Genomic DNA, 12,475 nt, shown 5'->3' with positions numbered 1-12,475 from the left:
GGCAGTCTGTCCTATAGAAGACAGACAAGTCATGCAATGATTTAACCAAGAATATAACCTGACTTTTCCTCTTCCCCAACTCTTAAAACTACTATGAACCTCCTAGTGATCCTGGATTGCATGTGGGCCACCCTTCATCATATAGCTACTATCCTCCTAAGGATTTAATTAATGATAATATGGTAGTGGTAGGGGAGCTCCCAAAATCCACTCACTTCAGCCTCTGTTCCAACTTCAGTAGCTCCTGAAGCAGCATGGTTATTCCTTAAGAAAGTTCTCTAGCTACATGGTCTCTTCTATTGGAACCCCAAATTTGAGCTTTTTAAGTCTGCTTTGTTGATGTCTCCAGGGGTTAAGGTTCATCTCTCCACTGCTTCTCATCCAAAATCCAGTTGCCTAGAAAGAAAGAAATGACCACTAAAATAATACATCCACTCTTGGACTTGTCTCCCAAAGAGTCATTTCATCAGGCAGACAACCCATGGTCATGCCTACTATGCTACTTTCTACTTTTCTACAGTGAGCAATGTCTTTCACTCAAAGTTTGATTTTCACTTTTCATTTTTTTCCAAGCTGTCTCCCATGTCATAGTATCAACTTAGATACTTCCTGAAGGAAGCTAAAGACAGTTAGGACAAGCTGCAAGGTGGATTAAAAGCAACAAGAAAGGCGTATAAAAGGTGGAACCCTCAAAAACTGAGTACCAGGACAGGGCTCAGAACTAAGGGCTGAGTATCTGAAATCTTGTGGGCAAGTCCTCAAAGCAGAAAGATTGTGCTTCAGCACCCTTCACCACTAGTCAGACCAGGAAGCCAGTGGGCACTTTGGGGTCCAACTGTCTGGATATTTCATTGAACCCAGCACACCCAGACCTAGATCAGCACAAGGCAGAATCCTTCTCTTCTTTCCTGGCTTGAATTATGAAAGTAAATTAAAGAATTATATCCTTTATTGTCAAAGCCATTCAGTTCGTTTAGCCATTGGTGGGTTTGGGATGGAAGTAGACTAGAAGTACTTGAGTACTGAGTTCCTGAAATTTGTGGAGGTATTCCACTGTTGGTCCCCCAAGGGGAGGAGGAGTGTGAATTACAAAGGATGAAGATAGGAGGAATTGTAATCTATTTAAGTGGCTGAAGTATTGAGGTATTCACTATTATAAAATCAAGGATCTTTCAAAGGATCAAAATGAAGTTTTAATATAAATTATTATATTCAATTATTAACTATTTAAGAGCTCATAGGATTTTGACCTATAGGGACCCTTTTGAGTCATCTAGTCTTAACCCCTAATTTTACAAATGAGGAAAGTGAAGCTGAGAGAAGTTAATTGATTTGCTCAGCCACAAAAGTGATAAGTCCTCAGAATCCAAACCTAAACCCATCTTACTCCAAATCTAGGCTCAGACCGCTCATTATATGACTAGTATTTGCAATTGCTTTGTAGGTTTGTGTTTGTAAGTTTCATTAAGCATTTATGAAGCACTCGCCGTGGTCTAGATACGTACCTATGTATTTCTTCATAAATGCTTGACCTGCAATTAGGAAAAGTTGCCACCAGTTGGACAGCGTTTCAATTGCACATTTATTGTCAGGGGAGCCAAGCTGCCTATAAGATTGGTTGGCTGAGTGAAAGGAATAACATACTTTCTTATTCAACTGGGCTTTTTATTTAGATAACAAAAAATAATTTGAAAAAATTAAAATAGCTAGGAATAAACTTTAAGGAACTTTATATTTTAGAAGCTATCATATGGTATAATATAAGATTTAATGCACTTCAAATGCTTAAGTATGAGTAAAGGTCAGATTATCCTTAACTGGTATCAATCACTGCTTAACTTCAGCCAGCTTTTCCTCTCCAGTGTTGAAACTGAACATTTTTTGAGCTAATCTTTTATATTTATATGCCAAGTCAAAGACCTTTTCCAAGTCATATTCTTTGAGTGCTCCCATGCTTCAGGGCAAGTTGGCATTAAAAGCTCTTGAAATAATATTTCTTTGGCCTCAGATTTTCATCCTTCCATTCACTCATCTAAGACTATCCTTCCTAGCATTCCTGATCAGTTAGGAGGTTTCTGTTTGGTTCCCTTGAGTCTTCCTTCATCATGGGACTAAGCAGAAGAATTGTAATATAATATTATGTGTTTACATCTCCTGTTGGCTGTTTTGACAGTAACTGTTTTCCCCATCAGGTATTTGTCATAAATTTACATAAATATTTTAAGTTGACTCATTGAATACTTTCCTAAGCTGTGCTATAATGTCATCTGGCCTCTGACGGTAACCTTTTAAAAGGACCACATAGGGGCAGCTAGGTGGCTCAATAGATAGAGTGTCAGGCTTGGTGTTGGGAAGATCTGGGTTCAAATTTGATCTCAGATACTTCCTAGCTATGTGACCCTAGGCAAGTCACTGAACCCCGGTTGCCTAACCTTTACTGCTCTTCTGCCTTGGAACTGATACTTGCATTGACTCCAAGACCGAAAGTAAAAGTTAAAAAATAAATAAAGGGACCACATCCCTTTCCATAGAACAAAACATTTAAAACCATATTTGAAACACTGTCACAAAATATCTGGCATAACATCTTGCAAATAATCTTTCTTTAATATATGTTTACCTGGTGTTTTTCCACATATCATTTCAAAATTAATTTATCTGAACACTATCTGGAATGCTGCTCTCAGATAGTATATTTATTTTTCTAAATTAACTACAAAAAGAAGATCAGCATTTGTATGCTGATCCTAGATATTACAAATTATAAATATTATATATCATATAATAAATATAATTCCTAGATATAATAAAGATAAGTACATTTACAAATGACAAAATGAGCAGGAAATAGCTTTTCTTCATTTTCTTAAAAACAGCAATCTTTGATTATTAATAAATTGATTTGATAAGAAATCTGTCTACCAAATAAAGATATGATATGAAAACATTTCCCTTTTATATGACAGGACTCGATAAAATTTTTCAAAATCCACCCAAAAGGGTACTTAGGGAGTACCTTTTCATTTACAAAAGAATTACATATACAGACTTTAAAAACGGAATAGATTTCCATTTTTCTAGAAAATAGGGCAGAGTATCCTTAAGAAAATGTAAATGAGAAAGTTACAAATTCAGTTCTGCTTTTAGATAAATTTTATTTTCTTAACCATAACAATATCGACATATATTGGGCACTATGCAGTTGCATACCAAATGTCTTAGGAGGAAACCAGTTACTAAGAAATACATTCTGGCATCATGTGTCACTACAAAGTGCTGTGGTCTTGAGGTCCTTAGCCCACAGGTTGAGAACCAATTGATCTAACCCCAAAAGGGCAAGCTCATTTTGTCAGTGCTGGAGCTGGAAGTAAAGCCCAAATCTCTTATCTCTTAGTAAGGCAGATGGTAGCACAGTGGTTAGAGCACTGGGTCTAGAGTCAGGAAGACATGAGTTCAAATCCAGCCTCAGGCCCTTTACTAGATGTGATCCTGGACAAGTCACTTAACTTTTGTGTGCCTTGGTTTCTCTCTCTGTAAAAAATGAGGATAATAAAATACCTACCCTAGCAGGGCTATTGTGAGGCTCAAATGAGAAAATTAGTAAGAAGGTGCTGGCATATAGTAGGCATTATGTAAATGCATTACTTTCTCTCCCTACCCCATGTGTACAGCAGTTCTTCCTATTACATTGCCTCTCATTTATTATTCTACTTGAGTGACTGCAAAAGGGACTAAATATTGGCTGAGAACTGAAGGTAGCTGATCTGAGATTCTATGAGACCCAACTTATAGCCTCATTCAACATTTTCCCATTGCTTAGAATTTTTTTAAAGGGGAAAATAAAGTTGTCAAACCAGCAATTACAGTCATTAATTATGAACCACAGAAATGATCTCACTTGTAATGATTTTGTGATAGTTATTCTGAATGACTATCTAAGTTGGTCTGTTCCTTTGAAACCATTATTAAAAACATATGATTAATGCAAAATGGGGGCTTTAAGAGAACTGAGAAACTGACAAAAGTATGACCCATGTGATGGATCTCATTGGTCATCAACTGGGAACATATTTTCCTTCAAATAAATCAAGATTTTACTCCTGACAGTTAAGCTCTACTAGATTAAATCATCAAGGATATTTTCCTTTTTTTCTGGTATGAAAAGTGCTATAATTTATAGAAAGAGAAGAGAGCTAGGAGCCTTCACTTTATATACTGATAATTATGTAACAATTTAGAAATGCATACTGTTTCCAAGCACTTATTTGATTAGCATCAATGATAGTTATAAGGGATATTTGGGCAAGAGGGGTGTATCACATTTTTAATCTCCTAGACTTTTTAAGAATCTAGAAATCTTTTTAGTTGACTTGTGGTTACTTTTATTTTTCATATTAGGTTAATTTCCCTACTAAACATTTATACAACATTGAACATAAAAACGGTTTTATTATTATTCGTTAACTAACTTTAAAATATATTGTGAGATATCACCATTAGAAATAAGAGAAATGAAGAATTGAGTGATCGTGCCAAAGACCATCCAAAGATTTTTAGAAACATTTAGACTGATGAATCAGTCTTCAGCAACATTCTTATAAAAACTGTAAGAGAATGCAGATATGGTCATCCCTCACTATATCACTGTTCACTTATCGCAATTTCACTTTATCACAGGTTTTTTTTTTAATATTTTTTTATTTTTAGAAAATTTTTCCCTTCACCCCCTCAACCCCCCACCCCCCTCCGCTGTAGCCAATTCGCATTTCCACTGGTTTTATTATGTGTGGTCAGTCAAGACTTATTTATACATTATTGATAGTTAAATGGGTGTGGTCTTTTCAGGTCTACATTCCCAATCATGTCCTCATCAACCCAAGTGTCCAAGCAGTTGTTTTTCTTATGTGTTTCTACTCCTGTAGTTCTTCCTCTGAATGTGGATAGTGTTCCTTTCCATAAATCCCTCAGAATTGTCTTGGGTCATTGCATTGCTGCTAGTACAGATGTCCATTACATTCGATTTTACTACAGTATATCGGTTTCTGTGTACAATGTTCTTCTGGCTCTGCTCCTTTCACTCTGCATCAATTCCTGGAGGTCTTTCCAGTTCACATGGAATTCCTCCAGTTTATTATTCCTTTGAGCACAATGTATCACAGGTTTTTAAAAAATATATACCATGGTATGCTATTGGCTGATGGAATGAAAGGTGACCAACCACAGTGCTATGTTCTGTATCCTGGGCACTGATTAGCCAGTGACTATAGGATAATAAGAGTGTGGAAAAGGTTTATAGGAGAGTGGGAAGGGCTTATAAAGTATTAAAATATATATAAATAATAAAATAAATATAACATTGCCACTTCGCTGGTTTTCACCTATCCTAGGGGTCTCTGGAACGTACATCCCACAATAGGTGAGGGATCACTGTACATTTTATTAAGGAGCCACTATGTGCCAAGCAGTGCTGGAGATACAAAGAAAGGCAACTCCTTCCTTATCTCTACCTCCTTCCCCCGCAAATCCAACTCTTGCTCCCAAGGAGTTCCCATGATGACATCATTCATTTGGAAAATAATCTAGCATCCCCCTTTTCCCCATTTTACTGGTGGCCATACCTCTCAGCTATACATCTTTGCAAATGTTTTTAGAAATTCATGTTCTTGAACCATTCTTCTAGGAGAACATGAATGCAAATAACAAGTTAGTAAATTTGGGGACAAAATTTAATCAACTTTTTTATCAGGGAGCCAACCTTCTGGACTGTACTTCTCCCTATAACTGCTGCTAAGGCATAGAGCTCTAGAAGACAGGGGTTTGGTGGCCACCGGTGCAGATTCAACATCTGCTAGGTTGTAGGGAGATTTTAATTTGCCACTTCATTCTTTGGGGCAACTTAAATTTCTCCCTGTAATCCTCTTCCCTTGGACTAATCTCCCTGTATTATCCCTCTGACTTCCTAGTCTATGTTGTTTGTATTTTATTATTATATTTTAAGATAATAAAAAGTCCCACACCAATACCTGTCTAGCAGGGATAATTTCCTTGGATTCTTAAAGATCTTGCTAGCAGAGTATGTGCTCTGTTACTAGATTCTTCCAACCTGTGCCTACTTTCTAAGAACCAGCCCAACAAATTTCATAATAGTCCTATCTCAAAGCAAGGTAATCAGATAATTAGCTCTTTGGCCATGAGGGTGCCTTAAAAATAAAAAATACTAAATGATTCTCAGGTCTTGCAATGCTCCCCTACTTTCAGTGACCATGATGACTTGGTAGAAAGGGGGGAAGAGGGCATTAAGAAGCACATGAGTTTAAAAATTAAATTGACTTTATCCTAAGAGACAAAAAACAACTAATTACTGATGTAGCGGTCATTTTGGAATCAGCTATTAGTGTCCAATAATATTTGTTACTGATTAGAGAAATGGTTGAAATTAATACTACAGTAGTATTAGTCAGCATGCATTAAATGCCTACTATGTGCCAGGCAACGTCCTAAGTCTGGGATGAAACAGAAACAAATATGAAATAGCCTCTGGCTTTAGGTAGCTTTCATGAGACAGCACTAAGTGATTACATCAGTTCCAATCTGACTTATTAGATAACTGGTGCCTTGGCCATTGGCTTTCATATTCACACAATTGTCTTAGAGAGAGAATCCAAGGACATGTGGTAAGAACCTCATTAAATTCAAAAAGGATATTTGACTTGGTAGAGCAACACACAGGCTCAAGGGTTCTCTTTCATTAAGTTAAGATCATATAAAATTACTTGATAAACGCAATCATAAAATTACATCTAATAAATGCTGTTGACGTAGTGATTCTGATAAAGGAATAAAATACAGCAATATGCTATCCATTCTGTCCCAGGCAATGTACTGTGCACATCCAAAGAGAAGGATTTCTTTAGCAGGGCTAGGTTCTCTGGGTATCCCTCTTTGAAGAGAGCACAAGCTCTAGAACTATTATCACAGAGCCTCCCCACGGAAATTTTCACCTATCCTGATAATTCATAAAGGCAAAAACAAGTAGTTCAGTTACAAAAGCAGCAAAGAGCAGCAGACAGAATCAGGAAGCCCTGGATTCAAATCCAGCTTCCAATACTTCCTATCTGATTGAACTTGGACAAGTCATTTAACTTGGCCCCAATTCCTTTTCTTTAAAATAAAGAAGACAGAGAGAGCTCACAGACTAGATGGCCTCCCTTCAGTTCTCATTCTTTGATCCTTGAACTTTTCTCTGCAATTGGAAGGGAAACACTGAGTGACTTCATCAGTATCTGCTTTGAATAGGCACTGCCTATATAGATCTTGAGCTGGGCTACAACTGACCAGCAGGAGCACAGACTAGTTCACATTTTCAGCAAATTCTGCAGCAGCTTCTTCAGTGATTATTACTAGTCTGCCTCCAACTATAAACCCTGGTTTTTTTTATATCATTATTCTTCCAGTGAAACTATATGATTGAGATTTACAGAATATGGTGAATAAAAATTGCAGGTGACCCAAAAGGCAATAGTGAAGTACACCTGGGGACAAAGGCCATAACATATTAATACACAGTGATGACATCCACATAAAAAGTGGTGTAAAAAAACTTGACCAAAAATACATGTACCTGGAAAATGTGATGGGTTAGTTTGCCTATTGAACTGGTAGACACAAAATATTAGAAAAAATCAGAGCCACAAATATTGGGGAGATTGTCTCTGAAGGATTTATGGAAAGAAATGGTCAGAAATTATATAGGATGTGAAAGCGAGGAAATGTGATCTGCATAAGTAGAGGAAGTACTTGTCACATCTCTCAGTGTCTCTCTGTGTCTGTCTCTGTCTCAATCTCTTCTTATCTTTCTATCTCTCTCTCACTCCCTCCTTCCCTCTCTGTCTGTAACTTTATGTCTGTCTCTCTCTGTGTGTGTGTCTCTCTCTCTCTCTTACACACACACACTCACTCACACACACACACAAATATAACAAACTTTTGTATGTTACTCCTTAACATTATTTTCTTTAGTAATTCATACCTCTTAAAAATTAGCAATGCTACTCTGTAGTTTTAATACTCTGGAACAAATTATCTTTATGGAATTTTCTCATCTTTTTTTTTTAACAAAAAACAGGTCTATCTATGTAGCAACAATATTCAAGCTCGACATCAAGTTATTGAACTTGCTCGTCAACTGAACTTCATCCCTATTGACTTGGGATCATTATCATCAGCCAGGGAGATTGAGAATCTACCCTTGCGACTGTTCACCTTGTGGAGAGGGCCAGTAGTTGTAGCAATAAGCCTGGCTACTTTTTTCTTCCTTTACTCTTTTGTCAGAGATGTGATACATCCATATGCAAGAAACCAGCAGAGTGACTTTTACAAGATTCCTATTGAAATCGTGAACAAGACATTACCTATTGTTGCCATCACTTTGCTCTCTCTGGTCTACCTAGCGGGCCTCTTGGCAGCTGCTTATCAGCTTTATTATGGCACCAAATATAGACGATTTCCTCCATGGCTAGAGACTTGGTTACAGTGTAGAAAACAGCTTGGATTACTAAGCTTTTTCTTTGCTACAGTCCATGTTGCCTACAGCCTTTGCTTACCAATGAGAAGATCAGAGCGATACTTATTTCTCAACATGGCTTATCAGCAGGTAAGGAGCATACTTTTTATTTGCCCAGCTTAAGTAAAATTCTGTGTCGAGGTTAATTTTATTATTATTATTATAGGTTAACAACAAGTTATGATGTTAGTAACAAATTATCTTCAATTATCAGAAAGTCACGGCATAATTTTCTTAACCCCTTACCTTCCATCTGGAATCAATACTGTGTATCAGTTCCAAGGCGGAAGGCTGGTGAGGGCTAGGCAATGGGGATTAAATGACTTGCCCAGGGTCACATAGCTGGGAAAAGTCTTAGGTCAGATTTAAATCTAAGACCATCCATCTCTAGGCCTGGTTCTCGATCCACTGAGCCATGTAGCTGCCCCCCTGGCATAACATTTTAATTTAGAAGTTAAAGGTCTTAAGCAATAGTGTTGTTTGAAGTTTGATTATTACTATTTTAGTGATAACCACAAGTCATAGAAAAGATGATTCCAGTTATTCTATACCCCTCCAGGAAACCTACCAGATAGCTAGCATAAGTGATCTGTGAAAATTCTATAATCTTCATCAATAAGAGGCTAATTATGTTCAACATTACTTTTATAGGGATTATTTTTACTATGTCAAGACATAAATACCCTAATGCTAATAAAGATGTCAGAGCAATGATTTATTTTTCATATATCTGAGGCATTAAGACAAACAATGTGGGAATAGTGGACAAAGGGATCAGCTCTAGAGTCAGGGGACCTGGGCATAAGTCTTGCCCCTAATGCATTCTATCAGAATGACAATGGGCAAGTCACTTAATGACTTAGCATCCCAGAGTACTCTCTAAAAGTATAAGATAGACATGAGTTGCCCATCTTAACTGGTGTAGAGAGTTGTCTGAGCTAATGTTTCCTACATGATGAAAGCTCAAATTCTTTGACAAAAAACCTACATCAAACATCTACAAATAGAATCTAATTCTTCCAAGAAAATCAAAGAGCAGATCAAAAGGGGACTTTACTAGAGAATTAATTTTCTTGTTGCTACAAAATTCAGAAAGCAACAAAGGATAGTATTGGGGGAAGCTAAGTGGCTCAATGGATTGAGAACCAAGCTTAGAGATCAGAAGTCCTGTATTAATCTGGTTTCAGATGCATCCTAGCTATGTGGCCCTAGGCAAGTTACTTAACCTCCATTATCTAGCCCTTATGGCTCTTCTGCCTTAGAAACAATACATAGGAAGATAAGGATTAAAAAAAAAAAAAGAAATATAGTACTTACAAAATAATATAGTACAACAGTACCCAGTAAGTTATTTCACAATAAAAATCAGACAGAAGTTAGACATTTTTACTAAAAATATGTTTTTATATATACTGCCTCTTATTATACAAAGTCCTGTTGCTGATACAGGGAATGTTCTTTCAAATAAAGGAAATTCAAATGTACTTTCTTATCAGGTTCATGCAAATATTGAAAACTCTTGGAATGAAGAGGAAGTGTGGAGAATTGAAATGTATATCTCTTTTGGAATCATGAGCCTTGGCTTACTTTCCTTATTAGCAGTAACTTCTATCCCTTCAGTGAGCAATGCCTTAAACTGGAGAGAGTTCAGCTTTATCCAGGTATGTTGTAGACAAAGGAGGAAATATTTTCATTTATCAGTCACTGCATTTCGTTTTTTAATGACATTCTTTGTTAAAAATGAGTTCCTAGTGGTTAAATCCAGATCAGTTCAGTAGCACCTTATTTCTGAAGATGAAAGGATGGGATCAGAATACTGAACTCCTGATGACAGTTATAATATTAGCAAGCATTTAGATAGTGCTTTAAAAGGAGTAAGCATAAGGTGGTGAAAGGACATTGGACTTGGAGTCAAAAGTTTGAGGACTCTGTCCCCATAAGCATCTCAGACTCAACAGGTCAAAAACAGAATCTCCCATCTCCAGCCTACTCTACACAGCACAGGTCTGATCATTTCTACTCCTCCTCAGTCCCTAGAAGGTTAAGTGACTTGGCCAAAGTCAAACAGGTAATGAGTGGCAGAACTAAGACTCAAACCACTCTATAATGTTGCCACCATCAGCTAGAATCCTATGGATAGATTAATATGCTAAGACATCTTTGAAGTTGGCATAAAGGATAAAAGACTATTAGCTTATGTGCTATTTAAATCTCCACAAATTCTGAATTAGATGGGTCCAAATAAATTTTTACAATATGGTGGAAGAAGTTGTGACTAATCCTTTTGCATAGCCCTCAGTTCCTTCTTATCTGCATGCCCTCTTATATAATTCTACCCAGAATGAAGGCCTGATCCTTGTCCAAATTAATTTCCTAGCCAAAGGTAAGGAAGTAGAAATATTTTCTCAACTTAGAGTTTCATCACACCTGGAAAGTGTTGGCGGCCTTTGAATAAAAGGTGCTAGACAGGTGCAAAATATTTTAAATTTAGATAAGTATTTGTAAACAGGGGAAGTCTGGTCTGCTTATGGGGTTATTGTATCCTCTGTTAGTAAAGGTTAGTTGTTACATCATTATCTTGGTTGAATACTTCATTTTATATAGTAAATATAATAACCCAAAGTAGAATCATCCTAATCAAAATAATTTTAGAGACTTAAGAATCCTGACTGGTAGATTTTGAAATTATTTAGAGCCAAACCGTTGCACTCATAATGATTTCATTTGAAGCAATCATCCTAATGTAGATTTATTTGTATTACTTTATAAAGTTCTTAAGTGATACAAGATTTTCAAAATGAAGTTAATTTTAATTTTCATTGTAGCTAAAGTTATATAATAGCAAAGAGCAATTCAACACATTTCAAAATCAAACATTAGAAAGCAATACAATTGATAAGCTACTGAGAGAGTCAAGAAGATTAATTTTTTTCCTTTTTTTTTTCTCTCCTAAAGTCTACACTTGGATACGTGGCTCTGCTCATAAGTACTTTCCATGTTCTAATATATGGATGGAAAAGAGCTTTTGAAGAAGAATACTACAGGTTTTATACACCACCAAATTTTGTCCTTGCTCTTGTTTTGCCCTCTATTGTCATTCTGGGGAAAATCATTTTACTCTTTCCATGTATAAGCAGGAAACTGAAAAGAATTAAAAAGGGCTGGGAAAAGAGCCAGTTTATGGAAGTAGCCAGTGGAATAATTCCACACCTTTCACCAGAAAGGGTTACAGTAATGTGATGCTAAATAGTATGAAATGGTGTCATATGGAATTATACTTGAGTTATCATTATAACCTCTATTTTCAGAAGTTTATCTAACTGGACTGCAAAACTTGCTTATGGGACTAGTGTATCCTTTGTTAGTAAAAGTTAGTAGTTATATCATTAACTTGGAGTAATAGTACTTTTGAGATTTAGTCAAGAAAGTCAAAGCCCAAATTGATATTAGTTTTTTTTTCCTTAAAAATAATTTTCCCAAGGTCATGTTAGCCAGTTCGGAATTTTTTAGGGAGCCAATCATATTTGTTGGAATTTTAAGTGCTCTTTTGCACAGCCATAAGCACTATTGCCATCACTTTGTCAAAGTTCTATTTTACAATCAAAGTATATGCTGTTTATGTTTAGTAACGCCAACATATAAGCAATGTTTAAAAAAGTCTTTTTCCAAGCAATTGACATTAAAAATTTAACATAGCTCATTATATATGTACATTACGTTTGTGACCTTTAAAAGAAATTGTTAATTATAAAACTTCTGTGATAAGTTTTAAATTACATAAAGTTAAAAAAACTTAATTGGTTAAAAAATGTTGCATAGGAAACTGGACACAGTTAGATGGTCACTATCTTCTAATGCTTACCCATCTCACAATATCAACATACATATGTGGACACAATAATTCCTTTCTAA

At 36.1% G+C, this 12,475-nt stretch overlaps 1 protein-coding gene across 1 annotated transcript in view; it reads left to right on the top strand.

Annotated features, from left to right (window-relative positions):
• The window catches only part of STEAP2 (STEAP2 metalloreductase), a 33,866-nt gene extending 22,063 nt beyond the window's left edge, over window positions 1–11,803 (top strand). The window contains exons 3-5 of the mRNA XM_044677780.1: window positions 8,126–8,653; window positions 10,060–10,224; window positions 11,519–11,803. Coding sequence (XP_044533715.1) covers window positions 8,126–8,653; window positions 10,060–10,224; window positions 11,519–11,803 — 978 coding nt within the window. The remainder of the gene's footprint in view (window positions 1–8,125; window positions 8,654–10,059; window positions 10,225–11,518) is intronic.
• Window positions 11,804–12,475: the final 672 nt, after the last annotated feature.

This window comes from Gracilinanus agilis, chromosome 5, assembly GCF_016433145.1.
Source record: "Gracilinanus agilis isolate LMUSP501 chromosome 5, AgileGrace, whole genome shotgun sequence".
Taxonomy (NCBI): domain Eukaryota; kingdom Metazoa; phylum Chordata; class Mammalia; order Didelphimorphia; family Didelphidae; genus Gracilinanus; species Gracilinanus agilis.
The sequence above is the reverse complement of the archived record's forward strand: the minus strand, read 5'-3'. Positions and strand labels throughout refer to the sequence as shown.